Source organism: Balaenoptera borealis, assembly GCF_965194805.1.
Source record: "Balaenoptera borealis genome assembly, chromosome: 3".
Classification (NCBI taxonomy): domain Eukaryota; kingdom Metazoa; phylum Chordata; class Mammalia; order Artiodactyla; family Balaenopteridae; genus Balaenoptera; species Balaenoptera borealis.
Genome location: NC_138866.1, coordinates 14,092,262 through 14,108,708, shown reverse-complemented (window position 1 = coordinate 14,108,708; position 16,447 = coordinate 14,092,262). Strand labels below are relative to the sequence as shown.

Sequence of the window (16,447 nt, the reverse complement as noted above, 5' to 3'; positions counted from 1 at the left end):
AGTACCTCAGAACATGACTGTGCCTGAAGACAGGGTCTTTAAAGAGGTAATTAACTAAAATGAGGTCATCAGGGTGGGCTGTAATCCAATATATGACTGGTATCCTTATAAGAAGAGGAAATTTGGACACAGACACGCACATAGGGATGACCATGTGAAGACACAACAGGGAGAAGGCGGCCGTCTACAAGCCAAGGAGAGAGGCCTCAGAGGAAACCAACCCTGCCGACACCTTGACTTCAGACTTCTAGTCTCCAGAGTTGTGAGAAAATACATTTCTGCTGTTTAAGCCTCCCCAGACCATGGTACTTTGTTATGGCAGCCTGAGCTCACCAATACAATGGGACAAAAGAAGTAGGGCCAAGGATACGACGTATTTTCCATGGAAGATCCTTACCCTGAACCTTTTCTCTCATTCTAATAGACCTACCTCATAGATTTGTTTGTTCTGTCATCATAAGCAACAACAAAAACAAAATTTATTTTACTTCTCTGAGCTTGAGTCTCCTCATTTCAAAACTGGGATGAAAAGTCTTGAATTATTGCTCTGGAAGTAGATTTTCTTTTTTTTTTTTTTTTATACATTTACTTACTTATTTATTTTTGGCTGCATTGGGTCTTTGTTGCTGTGCGCAGGTTTTCTCTAGTTGCGGCGAGCGGGGGCTACTCTTCGTTGCAGTGTGCAGGCTTCTCATTGCGGTGGCTTCTCTTGTTGCGGAGCATGGGTTCTAAGCACGCGGGCTTCAGTAGTTGTGGCGTGTAGGCTCAGTAGTTGTGGCTCATGGGCTTAGATGCTCTGCAGCATGTGGGATCTTCCCAGACCAGGGCTCGAACCCATGTCCCCTGCATTGGCAGGTGGATTCTTAACCACTGTGCCACCAGGGAAGTCCCCTAGATTTTCAACAAATTAACACGAACCTGTTTCTTTCCCCTCTTCCATTCCCTATGTAGTAATAAAATACTATGGCTTCCCAAATATTTTTTTCATCAAAATATCCTATTAAGGTTTGAATTTAGTCTGGTTTAATCACTCACTATGTGACTTTGGACAAGTTACTGAAACTTACTGTTCCTCATAACCTGCTTCACAAGGTTATGAAAATGAAAATTCAAGTGACAATTATTTAAGCCTTCTAGCAGAGTGCCTGGAACATGGTAGGAGTTCCGTGAAGGTTGCTTTCCTCCCTCTAAAAGCATGAGCCTGTTATCCACCAGCGGAGAAATGTTTATTGCATTTGATATTATACTTGTTTTATTTATTTATGCCTCTCTTCACTCTAAAAGGAATTTATCACTTCAGGAAAATATCTCCAGGATAAATTAGTCTTCATAAGGGAAAAATAGTATGGGGTGGTAGACAAGGCCATGGACCACCTTCTTATAATGAACTCAAAAGGAAGTTCAGAGGGCTGATCCCTAAAGCATCCTGTAGTTTCATGACCTCAAAATGCAGTGGGAAGGAGTAACGCTTTGCTAGGGAGGTAGAGGTGAAATGAAGTCCTGCTTTGCAGCTCCTTTATGGTTGGACTTCACCCCAAAATAAATGTAAAGTATCTTTAGGAATGGATGAGTTGGTCTTCCCTTTTGCTTTTTTAACCTCTTTAAAAATTTAAATATATAAAAACTACAAAGAATATAACAACCGAACTCCCATATTTTACTACCTAGAATTAGAAACCATTCACATCTCACCATATTTGCTTCCAATATTTTTTATTGTTTTTAATCGGGATAGAGTTGCTTTACAATGTTGTGCTAGTTTGTGCTGTACAGCAAAGTGAATCAGCTACATGTATACATATATCCCCTCTTTTTTGGATTTCCTTCCCATTTAGGTCTCCACAGAGCATTGAATAGAGTTCCCTGTGCTATACAGCAGGTTCTCATTCGTTATCTACTTTATACATATTAGTGTACATATGTCAATCCCTATCTCCCAGTTCATCCCACCCCCTTTTCCCCCCTTGGTGTCCATACATTTGTTCTCTATGTCCGCTTCCAATATTTTTTAAAGAAATAAAGTACTACATATAGCTAAAGGCACGTTTAGCCAACTGATATGGAAGCAACCTCCAGTGGATTTGAATTAATCCTTCCAGAACACTGAAATGTTTATACATATACAAAAGATATTTGTGTAGGTTTGTGTGTGTGTTTCATGCCCATAGTGGTGAGTGGTAGCATATGGTACATACTATTTTGCTAATCAACATAGATTTTGCAACTATTTTTCAACTCCACATTGTTTTCTGAGTTGAAGCTGCATTGTTAGATGTGTATCTCACCCATTCCTCATGGGGGCTGTTTTGTGGGATGGATTGTGTGCCCCCAAAATTCGTATGTTAAAGTCCTAACCCTCAGTGTCTCAGAATGTGACTATTTGGACATAGGGTCTTTAAAGAGATAATTAGGTTAAAATGGGGCCATTAGGGTGGGCCCTGATCTAATATGATTAGCCCTTATGGAAGAAGAGATTAGGACACAGACACACAGAAAGAAGACCATGTGAGAACACAGAGTGAATACAGCCATCTGTAAGCCAAGGAGAGAGGCCTCAGAAGAAACCAACCCTGCTGACACCTGGATCTCAGACTTCTAGGCTCCAGAATTGTGAGAAAATAGATTTCTACTTTCTGTTTAAGCCACCTGATCTGTGGTATTTTGTCATGGCAGCCCGAGCAAACTAATACAGGCAGCAAGTATTCCACAAAATAACAGCCTACAGTGTTTTTAGCCATTCCCCTAGTGGTGGACATGTAGATGGAAAAGCATAAATCCGCATCCTTGAACATGGCTCCTTGTGCAGGAGTATCTCTAGAGTAATACCTAGAAAGGAAATTGCTGGGTTATACAGGAGGCACATTTTCAAACTTTCAAGATGCTGTCAAATTGCTCTCTGAAGCATGTGTCAATTTACAGTCCCACTGACAGTGAATGAGAGGACCAGTTAATTCCCTCACATCTTAGCCAACATTTAATATCCTCAGACTTAAATATTTTGTGCCAATATGATTGGCAAAAAAAGTGTTTTCTTAATTGCACTTCCCTAATTATATATGAAGTTGACTATCTTTTCATACATGCATTGCCCATTCTTATTTCTTCTTCTATAAATTCTCAGTTCATATCCTTTGCATGTTTTCACTTTGGGTTGTATGTCTTTTTCTACCTGACTTGTGGGAATTATATACATTTTAGATAATAATCCTCTGTCTGCTATATAAATCCAGTTTATAAACTGTTTTATAAATCCTTCTCCCAGGCTACCACTTGTCTTTTAATCTTGTTCATGGTGCTATTTTGACAAAAGTTTTCTAATTAGGTGTAATCAGGTGTACCTCTATTTATAGTTTGTCTTTTTTGTGTCATCTAAAAAAAAAAAAAAAAACCTTTCCTCTCCAAAATTCATAATTTATTTTCTCACAATTCTGGTTTTTTCTTATGTTTTCTTCTAATAGTTCTAGAGCATTTTCACCATGTTTAGATCTTCAGTACATCTTTAATTTATTTCTGTGATTGGGATAGGTAAGACTTTCTAATTATTTCCCCTGTGAGAGTCAACTGTCCCAACACCATCTACTGAAATAGCAGATACTTACTCTAAAAAAAAATCTCAGTAAAGCACCCACAGACCGTCTCATTTTAAGTAGTGTAATTTTCTGATAACTCCTCCAAAATGTATTAGGAGGAAAATGTGCCCCTAGGTAAGTAAATAAGCTGACCTAAATGGGTATTTGGATATGAGCCAAGCAAATGCTAGAAGTTGTCTGCCAAAAGTGGTTTTGATGTTGGAAGGGTTGATGTCAAGCCCTTCTTCCTGACAGTCACTGCATAGTGGGACCAGGTGTCTCTCTGAGGCCATTCTGAGTGTGTAATGATTAAACCATCAGTGGCATTTAGAAGGCTTGTCCTTCCATTGTCCCTGGCAAGGGGATGTGCCTCCTGCCCACCAGAGCAGTGACCCCTGCATGGAAACCTCTGGAAGGACACGCTGAAGCCAGCTACAGTATTGTCTCTGGAGATGGGGGATGCGTGTTTGCGGGGAGGCTGATTTTTTGACTGAATTCCCGCCTTTTTCTTTTGGACCATATGCGTGTATTACCCACTCAAAATAAGAATTTCTTTTTAAAGCCAAAAAAGAAAAAAAGGCAATATGTCACTAAGACACTAAGTAAAACCAGGAGAAAACATCCCTGTGCTATTCTGTCTAAAAAAAAGAAACATAGGTTGATAAGAATTTTGGAGGGAAGTAATTCAAATAGAAATTACACTTCACCTTAATTATTTGAATAATTTAGACCATTGGTCTTCAGATACTTCTTAGCCACAAAAAACTTTGCTCAAACTAGACCTTTCTCAGGACTTCCTTGGTGGTCCAGTGGTTACGAGTCCGCCTTCCAGTGCAGGGGATGCGGGTTTGATCCCTAGTTGGGGAACTAAGATCCCACATTCCGTGGGGCAACTAAGCCTGTGTGCCGCAACTAGAGAGCCCGTGTGCTACAACTACAGAACCCACACACCACAACTAGAGAGAAGCCCACCTGCCGCAAAGAAGACCCGACCCAGCCAAAAAACAAAAAAAAAAACAAAAAAAAACAACTAGACCTTTCTCAGAAGACCAACATATAAAATCGATGAAAATAAAGCAGTCTTGTTTAAAATGAGGATCCCCACTGAGGGTCTTTGAGGGGGCTCTGTGGGACCACCCCCCCACCCCAGCCAGGGCTCTTTAAGAGTACACTGAAGGGCTTCCCTGGTGGCGCAGTGGTTGAGAATCTGCCTGCCAATGCAGGAGACACAGGTTCGAGCCCTGGTCTGGGAAGATCCCACATGCCGCGGAGGAACTGGGCCTGTGGGCCACAACTACTGAGCCTGCACGTCTGGAGCCTGTGCTCCGCAACAAGAGAGGCCGCGATAGTGAGAGGCTCGCGCACCGCAATGAAGAGTGGCCCCCGCTCGCCGCAACTAGAGAAAGCCCTGGCACAGAAACGAAGACCCAACACAGCTAAAAATAAATAAATAAATTTATAAAAAAAAAAAAAGAGTACACTGAAAAGCCTTCTTTAAAGTCAAGGCATTTGAGAATTAGAGATAAGTTATATAATTCTCTTTTTCACTTTCTTCATGTAGTAATTCTATTTCATCTCTGAAATTCACAGTGTTATGTGTTCGTAATTCTGTAAACATTTCTTGAGTACATCTACTGTTTTCCAGGCCCTGGGATAGGCACCCAGGAAGAGGAGGTGGCATGGAGATGGTGAGGCCTGAGAAAAAATTTGAAGTGTGAGGAGGAGACAGCTGAAAGTCAGGGAGGGCATGCCAGCCCCAGGAGACTGCAGGGGAAAGCAGCAAGGAAGCAGGCTGGCAGATTAGAGGCGTGGCGGGGCGGCACAGTGTGGGGAGATGCACAGGGCATTTGTTGGTGGTGGCAGGTGCTGAAACTGGAGAGGCGGGGAGGACTGAGTTACTATGTGCCTGGTGGACCTTTCTAAGTTTGGACTTGGAAGGCCATGAGGAAGCGATTGAAGGGTTTTAAGCAGGAGATTGACACAGTCATATTTGTGCTTTGGAAGGATCACTCTGGCCCAAGTGAGCATTGAAAGGGCACGTGATTAAGGCAGGGAGACTGGGTAGGAGATTGTTGCAGATATCCAGTGAAGAGATGCTGTTGGACTGACCTGAAGCCGAGCTACAGAGATGAAACAGAAGGGGGCTGACTAAGACAAGATGAGCTGGATGGTGTACAGAGGAGGAAAACAGAAGTGTCTAGAGGATTCCTGGAGTTTGTGTTTGTATAACCGAAATGGGTTGGACAACCACTGCCATTCAACACAGCAAGAAAGATGGGAGAAAGGATGATGAGTTCCAATGGGGGCAGGTCTTGTTTGAAGTACCTGTGAGATATCAAAGTGGAGATGCCCAGTAGGCAATCAGATATCCGGTCCTGAAGTTCAGAGGAGAGATGTGGGATGGAGGGAACGATTTGGGAGTCACCCTGAGCACGATGATAATGGTGGGTCAAGAAGGTAGTTAAAATCCTTGAGACACTGGAAACAGTACAGAGAGTAGAGTCCCAAGAAGGCAGGGGAAGAGGACCCTAGGAAGTAGACTGAGTTGGCTCAGCAGAGAGGAAGAGAATCAGGGAGAGTGGGGTTCAAAGAAACAAGGGAGAAAGTTTTGAGATAAGGAGGATTTAATGAGGAGGTTCAAATGCTGTGCTGAGAAGAAGAAATGAAAGAATTGTGATGATGAGAGAAGTGTGAGCTGCTGTGAGGTGAACGTGCTTCATTATTCTGGGGGGCCACACACAGAATGACCGGGTAGAGGATTATCAACTCTAACCGCACAGTAGAAACACCTGGGGACTTTTTTTGAAAATAATAAATCCTGGGTCATAGATTTCATTGGTCTGAGGTGGAGCCTGGGCCAGAATACATTTTTAAAGCTCCACAAGAGAGCCTGGTGTGTGGTCACGGTTGGGAACCACTGTCCCAGTTATGCCCTATTTGAGCCACAAAGGATTGAAACAGGCTCCGCTGGGAGAGGTCAGATGACTTTCACATTGATCCGTGCTGTTGGGATGCACAGGAAATGGAGTCCAGCCAATTACAATGCATCTGTGTGGACCCATGTCTTTTTGGTAGGGACGGGTCCTGAAATTGGGGGAATACCAAAGATGAATCCTCCATTGCTGGTGAAGGGAATTTCGCTGGCTTTCCCAGAATGTAAGAGATCTGTCCCCAAATGAGGCCAAGTTTATACCCACCAAACGTCTTTCTGGTTAATAATTAAGCTTTACCTGGTAATTTAAAAATTACACATATTTTTCAAAATTTGAAAGGAATGCATATATAAGGATAAAAAAAATACTACAGCAGTAACGTTCTTTCCCCTCAGATCATCTCTACCCACAACTACAACCCAAAGCCAACCACTGGACCATTTCTGTTTATGTGTCTGGTGGTTACCCCATAACTGTAAATAATATGCTTACCTCTCTCTTTCCTAATTTATCAATACTGTACCTTACTTATCAACAACAGCAGGTGAAAGTTTACTTACTCTGCTTTTACTGCCCCTTCTCCCTTCCAAAGTTTGGTAGTCTCAGTATTATTTTTAATTCTTTTTTGGGTTACTTTTATAAAAGTATACTTTAATGTACTTAAAATTCTATTTCTCATTCCATGAACTTGACACAGTATTTCTTAACTCCACACAGTGTGAGATGAAGATACCAGCTCCCCCGCTTTCCTCTTTCAACTTCTGTCAGTTTGATCTATGCATTTCCATTGTTCTGATTGACAGCATTACATTCTGTTCTGTAACCATAAGTCCTCTCTGCTTGGTCTGCCGGTTAATTCTGAGTTGAAAACCAAAAAACTGCATTTAAATTATTTTGAGTAGGGCTTCCCTGGTGGCGCAGTGGTTAAGAATCCGCCTGCCAATGCAAGGGACACGGGTTCAAGCCCTGGTTTGGGAAGATCCCATGTGCTGCAGAGCAACTAAGCCCGTGCACCACAACTACTGAGCCTGCGCTCTAGAGCCCGCAAGCCACAACTACTGAGCCCACGTTTCACAACTACTGAAGCACGCGCACCTAGAGCCCGTGCTCCACAACAAGAGAAGCCACTGCAATGTGAAGCCCGCGCAACGCAACGAAGAGTAGCCCCCACTCGCCGCAACTAGAGAAAGCCCGTGCACAGCAACAAAGACCCAATGCAGCCAAAAATAACTTTAAAAACCAAATTATTTTGAGTAGGTAGATGCTGTTCCCTGGAGAGACAAGGACTGTGTCGGCACCACATTTCTTCTTTTTGGGTCCAGTGTCACAACTCTTGGGTGACTTAGGGAGAGTGTTCCCAGTAGCTTGGTCTGATTCTCTTTCATTACACTCCATCAATGACTCAAAATCATGGTTCATTTTAGTTTGCCTCTTTTTGGATCATGCTTTTCTTGTATCTCTTTTCCTAGACTTCTCTTTTTTCTTGTTGAGAAAAGAAACATATTCTGTCTTCATCATGTCACAAACATTTCTGGCATCTTACTCATCCCATCTCTGGAAGAAGAATAATTGAATGCCTTCAATTTTTCTTCTTACAGAGAGATTTCTTGGAGCCCAATTACTTCCTGTTTCAACTTGAACCTGGGAAAAGGGGTGTTAGAGATAAAGAACACAAATATTTTGATCACTGCAAAAGGATGGTCTCACTGTAAACAAATCAATTTGCTGTGTATTCATTAGTCTTGTCTGAATTTAGTTAGTGTGACCTTGTCATGGAGATGCCAATTATCTATGGACACATAAAGAAAATTCAGGTTCTGGGTCTCAGAGATTAAGTATCTGACCCTGAAGGTAGTCACTCAGCCACCCCAAGAGTCTCACCACAATCAGCCAAAATCCTTCAGTGCATTTGTAGTGGATGCTGTGATGTGTTGCCAAGACACCCAAAGGACTAAGGCACTCAGCCCCTTACCTCAATTCAAGACATCTCTGAAGGGCCATCCCGCGTTCAGAGTTCCCCATGGGATGGGCTGAGGCCTCTTTTGCAACTGCTTTGAACTTCAGCTTCTTTTACTGTCCAATCTTTCCTTCACTCTCTTACAGGTGTTGTTCCCACAAGTGCTCCCCAATAAATATCTGTCTCGAAGTCTGCTTTCTGAGGAACCGTACCTACAATCCTACTTTTCTCTCATACATAAACAAACAATAATATAAACAACAAATATAAACAAACAAACAAGGAAGTTAATTTCTTACGGGGATATTGGGTTATTATGGGAGGGGGTTGTTTTCTAGGCAGGAGATGGGATGAGGGGTGGGATTCAGTTTCAGGAGAGGTAGGAGGGGCTGGGATCCAGGACATCAAGGGATGGGAACAGGAACTAAGCTTCATCAGAGACAGGAAGGGAGGACAGTGGGGCGCTGAAGATGTTTAAGGGGATTGGAATGGGGGAGCAAGTTGAGGACGTGGTAATGATGGCTGTGACTCTGAATTTGCTTGAGGAGAAGAGCACTCTATCTCTAACTTCAGTTTTTCCTCCTGTTATACCTGTACCTAGAGACCCTGACCGGAGGTGGAGTGGGGGTGGGGAGATGGGATGGGCGTGGACCTGAACTCCTCCCCCATGATGGTGCCCTGTCTAGATACTGTCAATGCCCTCCCTCAGGAGTCTGGTCCCTCTCTTTGCCGTGCCCTCCATCTCTCCAGACATAGGCCAGGGCCCTCTTTGGATGAAAGAGATCCCCCATTAGATCCCATCAGGGTCCTCTTTGGATGGAAGAGATATACCCACATCCCAGTACCAAGCCATGGATGGGACTTTCAGTATCACTTCCTGCCTGGACCATTGCCTCACCTCCCCCCACCTCCCCATTAAATTGTTCAAATTGTACTTGAACTTGACATGCTTATCAGCTTCCCACCAGTGATGAGGGTGAACAAAATCTTTTCCTCCTCACAAAGACTGATCTGGTAAAAACGAAATTCTGAGGGAATCCATATTTTTTTCATTCAAAATGAGAACTTGAATCCCAAGGGGAAACGTGCAGCCTTGTAGCTTAGATCACCAGCTTTGAGAGGGGAGGAACCTCTCAGCTCAGAGAACACACACCACGGTCTCCGTCCCACCTCCCGCCAGCTGGGTGACTTGGGCCAATACTTACTGTCTCTGACCCTCAGTTTCCACATCTGTAAAACTGTCATAAGAACAGCAGCTACCACGCGAAGCTTGGAAAAATTTTATGGAAAATTAAATGAGACAACCACGAAGATCTGCTGGCATACTGCCTAGCATGTGGTAAGCACAAAGTAAATATTACCTATGATTGTGATTATGATTACTGAATTTTAAATATCAGTAGATTGGCACTGATTTTTAGTTGCTAAAATGCTACTACCCGGGCCTTTGTGAGAAGTAGCTGTACAGAGTCAGCTTTCTGTTTTATTCTGATATGTTGTCTAATCCCTTGTTTCTCCTTCCCCTTCGAGGTTCCAGTTGTGGAGGTCCCAGTATGCCTTAAATCCGAGGAGGTGTCACGTGTAAATCAAAATCAAGTCTGTTTCTCTTTGGTAAATACTTACACTGCCCCACGCAAATGCCTGCCTACTCTATGCGGCAGATTCATCTTTTCAAACTGTCAACACGGAGATTGCTCTGTCAGCCCACACACATCCATGGCGTGGATGTCACATCTTGGGTGGTACTCAAAGGCCTGATCAGGTGGAGAACTTGTCCTTTGGGGACAAGGTTGCATTCTCCCTCTACCTGCTCTTTCTTTCCTACACATGGATTTCTTTCTGTCATCTTATTTTCTCTTTGTCATTTTTGCTTTCTTTTTCTACACAAGTGTGTGTGTGTTTACATATTAAATAAGTAACATCTGCTTAATTTAGAAAACACAGAAAAGCAAAGAGACGGGGGAAAGTGTAATCCCACCACCTTGGGTGTGTACCCTTCCAGAACACCTAGACATGCATACAATTTTTGTTTCCATGAAAATAAAATCATATAGGCTAGACCAATGGTTCTCCAACAGGGAGATTTCTGTCCTCCTCTCAGAGGACATTTAGCAACATCTGGAGACATTTCGGTTGTCAAAACTGAGGCAAGTGGTGCTACTGGCATCTAGGGTAGAGGCCAGGGATGCCGCTACACATCCTACAACGCACAGGACAGTCCCACAGCAACTGACTGTCTAGCCCCAAAGGTCAAGAGGGCCAAGGTTAAGGAACACTGGTCTGGACCAGGGTTCGGCAGATTAAAGCCCCTGCTGGTTAGTTGCCTGTTTTTATAAATAAACTTTTATTGGAACACAAGACATCTATCCATTTACATGTTTTCTCTGGCTGCTTTTGCCTTAAACAGCAGCTGCGTAGTTGTTACAGAGACTGTGTGGACTGCAAAGCCTAAAATAGATGTGAACCACACATGAAATTTTAAGTTTTTCTGGTACCCAGAGTTTTTTAAAGTACAAAGACAACTCAATAGCGAAAGAAACAACCTGACTAAAAAATGGACCAGGGATCTGAGTAGACATTTTTCCAAAGAAGACATAAAAATAACCAACAGGGACGTGAAAATGTGCTTGACGTTAATCATCAGGGAAATGCAAATCAAAACCACAATGAGATATCACCTCACACCTGTTAGGATAGCTATAATGAAAAAGCAAAGCTAAGTGTTGGTGAGGGTGTGGAGAAAAGGAAACCCTTGTGCCCTGTTAGTGGGCATGAAATTGATGCAGCCACTATGGAAAACAGTATGGAGGTTCCTCAAAAAGTTAAAAATAGAACTACCATATGATCCAGCAATCCCTCTTCTAAACTTATGTAATAGGAAATGAAATCATTGGTACTTCAAGGAGATATCTGTGCTCTCACGTTCATTGCAGCATTATTCACGATAGCCAAAATATGGAAGCAATCCAAATGTCCATTGACAGATGAATGGATAAAGAAATTGTAGTATATATAAACAATGGACTATTATCCAGCCTTAAAAAAATGAGACCTTGCCATTTGAAACAACATGGATGAACCTGGAAGACATTTTGCTAAGTGAAATAATCCAGACCCCAAAAGAAAAATACTGCACAATCTTATTTATATGAGGAATCTAAAAGAAGTCAAATACATAGATGCAGGGAGTAGAATGGTAGTTACCAAGGGTGGGGAGATGGGGGAAATGGGGAGATGTCGGTGAGAGGGTACAAAGTTGCAGTTGTGTAGGATGAATGAAGTTAGAGATCTAATGTACAGTATGATGACTATAGTTAATAATGCTGTATGTACTGTGTACTGGAAATTTGTTAAGAGAATAGATTTGTACTTTCATCACACAAAGAAATTATGTGAGGAGATGGATACGTTAATTAGCTTGACTGTAGTAATTTCACTCTGTATATGTATCAAAACATTATGTTGTATAGCTTAAACATATACAATTGTTCTTTTTAAAAATAAAAGTAAATAAATATTTAAAATGTACCAAGAGGCAGGTGAAATAAATTTGAATAGCATGTCCAAAATATTATCATTTCAACATTGCAATCAATGTAAAAATTATTAATGAGATTGTCTATATTCCTTTTTTTTCCATACTAAGCCTTTACTTACAGCACATCTCAATTCAGACTAGCCACATTTCAAGTGCTTATGTGGCTCGTGGCGACTGTACCAGACAACACAGGACTGCACTATTACAAGCTACACCATTTACTTAATATAAAGGTCCTTTCATGTCCATGCTACATTTTTATATCACTTTTAAATGGCTCAATTTACTTAAAAGATCCCCATCTTTTGGATATTTATATTGCTTCCTAGTTTCATAATTATAAACCATGCTGCCATCAACATTCTTACATTAAAACTTTATACCCCATCTTTAATTATTTCCTTAGGATAAATTCCCACATGTGGGTCAAAGAACACACATCTGTGCTCAAATTTTTAAGCCTTTTAAAATATATTGTTTAATAATAATACCTCTCCTGACAAGGTTGTTATGAGGATTAAGTGAGCTAGTACATGTAAACCAATTTCATTAATTCAGGTAAGGTTAATAAGACTTCAAATAGTAGTGCCTTGCACATAAAAGCATTCTATAAATGTCATCTATTATTATTACTAGTACTACGTCTGAATCCATCTCCAGCACTGTTATACTAATTTATACCCCAGTTAACAATGTCCACGAATGCCTGATTGCAGTGTTCTCTCTCCAATACAATTATATTTATAGCTCTTATAAGTTTCATATGCAAAAGTAGCTTCTTGTTATAGTTGGTTTAATCTGACTGTAGTTCATTAGTTTTCTTAGAATTAGTTTTTCTTGGATAGACCTGTCACAACCTCAGTCTATATCCATGTATCTACCGATACTATATAAAATAGTTCAACTATATAGATACACATATACACATATATCTAGTTGGACTATTTCATTGAACTGTGTAGGACAATAAATGACCATTTGTATCAGTCAGCTTTCATTTGGTTATGTTGTTGTAACAAACAACCCTAACATTTCAGGGGCTTACAACAACAAATATGTATTTCTCACTCTCATTCCATGTGAGAACCTGGGCTGAAAGAGCAGTGCCTATTGGGGTTATGCCTTTCTAATGGCAGACAGAGAAGAACAAATGATCAAGAGTAAGAGTGAAGTCTGCTATAACCTCTACCCTTACCTGTCACTCAATCTCTCCTGCTCGCATCTCATTTGGCCCATGACAAAGCAAGTCATGGCACCAAGCCCAATATCAAGGGGGTGGAGAAGTATGCTCCAACCATAAGACACACTGCAAGTCACATGGCAATGGGCGGGGATTGAAAGGGTGAGTAAATGATTGAGGACTAATATGATCCACCCCACCAGTCAAATCAATCCAGTAAAGTTAAACTGGTTATGTGGTTCCACCCACCTGAAGTCAGGAATCCTTCTTTAGGACTCACTATAGTCCCACAGGAGTGTTGTGGTCCCTGCCCCCTAAGGGGACAGATAACAGATGTTGAGCTGCTGAACTGCTTCCAAGGTGCTCTAAGGACAAACTGATCCAGAGGGACTAAGCTTAAAGCAAATATGGCTACATCTCCACTCCCTGCATGAAGGTACAATCAATGAAAAGAGCTTTGTACCTAAAGAAATCATTTCATCATCAAACAACTAGGAAATGATAAATCCCTGGATGCTCTTGCAGCCATCAAACAAACTAAAGTTACGTCGATTCTCTAGGAAAGACGGTATGGCAGTCTCCTTAGAACAGGGGAGAGTGGTGTTCATATCCTGGCTGCATCACCTGTATGATCAATAGTTGCTATCATCATCATCATCACCATCATCACTGCCACAACCACCACCTTTTAAGGTCCAGCCAGCTGCCATACTCCTGAAGCCAGCCAATAGCACCCCGGTTGGCCAAAGGGGCATCTCCATCCCAGATAACTGACCCCTGTCCTAAAGAAATGAGCCACAGGCTCTGGTTGCCTGATTAATTGGAAAATCACTAAGCTATTTGAAACTGCATTAAAATGTATTTGTAAAATCCTAACACTAGATAGTTTCGGAAATAATAAGTGTGTAGTAAAATTACAAGCCTATTCCACTGCAAACGTAAAAGAAAGCATTCCAGGAATATGAAAAACGAAAAGGAGAAATGCCTGTTTCCTACGGTAAGTCACTTCATATCTGAATCATTTATTTATATAACAAGCCCTTCTGGACTGATTAAGGGAACTGCCAATTACACTCACCATCCTTTCTTCAGGTTACAGAGAAGCACGACGTTTCTTCTTGCTTTACATGAGAGTGCCTGGGCTGGAGATGTGTGTCCTGGCAACCAGACTCTTCCCCATGTTTGTCCACCTCTGGAAGGATTCAGTGCTCAAAGGGAAGCACTTCTCATCCCGAACCAATGGCAGAGGAAAGAAAAACAACAGGATCCTTTCCATCCTACAGTGCTACTGAGCTTGCCTGAGCCTTTGAAAATGGTCAGAAAAGAAAGCACAGTATTTTCTTCTTTATGCATTTTTAAGCTCTAAGTCTTTCAAGGCCCAGTTCAAACTCCACCTCTGCTGTGAAGCCTTTCCAAATTCCCCCCAGTGAGCATGATTTTCCATCCTCTGAACCCCAACTTATATTTCCTGACTTTACCCCCTCTTCGGGGCTGTATTCACTCCTGGTAATGTTGGTTAACTTCTCAAGTAAACTGTTGCAGGTAGTGATTTTACAGATTCATTCCAATCTCCTTCTGGGGTTCAGAGCAATGAGTTCAGGGGTGAGCCTGTGATCCCAGCAGGACCATCCAGCATTTGTTCTGCATAATTAAAAACATATGTTGGAAGAGAGAAGCTCCTGTCTTCTCCTGGGTCATGAGCTATAAGGAGATTTTAAGCCTGGAATTTCTGAAGGCCATCTTCCCTGGACTTCTGCAGAAAGCCCAGACTGAGAGATGGAGAGCCCTAATGACATCGTTTGAACCCCTAGATCCAGCTATGCCTGAAATTCTTACCCCAGACTTCCCAATTACGTGAGCAAATATACTCGTTTTGCTGCTTCAGTGGATTTGAGTTGACTCTTATCTGCAACCTAAGTGACTAATCTGCTCACTCAGAACTCCTTAAGAAAAAGGATGCTTAAAGATTCTCTGGACCGCAAAGCCTCCAGAATCTTCCCATCTTGCTGCTCTGCTCTTGTCCTTGCGCGGTTGAAGCTGACTGCCCCCACCTCTGGGTTCCAGCTGGAAATGGGTAGAGCACGCGGAGGAGTGCACAGCCAGGGTCTGAAGGCCCGGCTCGGGAGCTGGCACAACTACCTCCCTCAGAGCCCTGTGGTCAGTACTTAACATCACAGCTACACCTGCAGGGGCCTCTGGGACATGTAGTCCATCCAGGCAGCTGTGTGTCCAGCCATGACTCTGTTCCTGAAGGAAAGGACAGATGTGGATGCACAACTCTCCATCTAAAGCACACCAGCTGTTTGCAGATTAAAACAGTTGAAATGCCAAGTCTCCTTGAAGTGCATGCAAGGTTGGGAGTGAGGTGGGGGAAAGCCGCATCCTAAGTGAAAAGTGCTGGTGAGCGGAGCTCCACAGGGTCCACCTCGGAGGTGCGTTACCAGGGCAACTGAGCTAAGCGGGAACTACATTTCCTAGCGTGCCGCTCCCCATGTGGCTCCGCGCCGCGCTTGGCCACGAGAGACGTGAGCGTGAGGTCCAGAAGATGGCGGTGAAGCAGCAGCCTTTGCACTCTGAAGGTCGGTGCAGGGCACCGCGCATTGCCGCAGCTCTTCTGCTGCTCCCCTGTTGCAGGGGGCAGCGGCCTGCAGCCTCTCAGCCAATGCCCAGCCTCCTCTTTCAGATTTTCCAAGTCCTCGGCCAAATGCAAGCCTAGCTGCACAGCACAGGGCGCCAGCAGCTTCCGTGGGTCACCCTGCATGGAGCTTGGACGCTGTGGGAGACAAACATGGGCTCCAGCCGGCCTTGCAGGTCCCAGCCTTTCTTTACCTTAACCTTGAGGTTTCTCAGCCTCAGCACTGATGCTGTTTTCAGCCAGATGATTCTTTGTTGTGTGGGGCTGTCCTGTGCATCGTGGGGTGTCCTGTGCACCCCTGGCCTCTACCCGCTAGATGCCGGTAGCGACACTCAACGGCAGTTGTGAGAACCCAAGCTGTCTCTAGGCTTTGCTGAATGTCTCCTGGGGGTCAAATCACCCCGGGGTTGAGACCACTGTCGTCATATCCATGTTTCCTTCCCAATTTCCGGCCTTGTGACCTACAGCAACTTCAGGCCCACTTTCACACGCAGAGGCGAATGACTCAGAGACTCCTTGAGACCTCGCCGCCAGCTCCCACGGTCACAGTGTAACCCCACAGTCAGTCCCTTATCTCGTGGTCCTCAGGGCTGTTCCGCTCAGGGCTGCATTATGACGTTCATGCGCCCCTTCCT

At 43.1% G+C, this 16,447-nt stretch overlaps 1 protein-coding gene and 1 long non-coding RNA gene across 11 annotated transcripts in view; one reads left to right on the top strand and one right to left on the bottom strand.

Annotated features, from left to right (window-relative positions):
• The window catches only part of EFCAB11 (EF-hand calcium binding domain 11), a 229,403-nt gene that overhangs the window by 50,495 nt on the left and 162,461 nt on the right, over window positions 1–16,447 (bottom strand). Inside the window, exon 8 of one of the 10 annotated variants that reach the window (XM_082383742.1) lies at window positions 5,047–16,447. The exons of 8 other annotated variants lie outside the window; for them this stretch is intronic. In XM_082383742.1, coding sequence (XP_082239868.1) covers window positions 16,432–16,447 — 16 coding nt within the window. In that variant the 3' untranslated portion in view covers window positions 5,047–16,431. Of the gene's footprint in view, window positions 1–5,046 lie in introns of those variants that run through there. One more of the 10 variants, XM_082383755.1, reaches the window with a different exon arrangement.
• LOC309624946 overlaps window positions 1–16,447 on the top strand; it is a 436,224-nt gene that overhangs the window by 344,588 nt on the left and 75,189 nt on the right. The window lies entirely within an intron of this gene.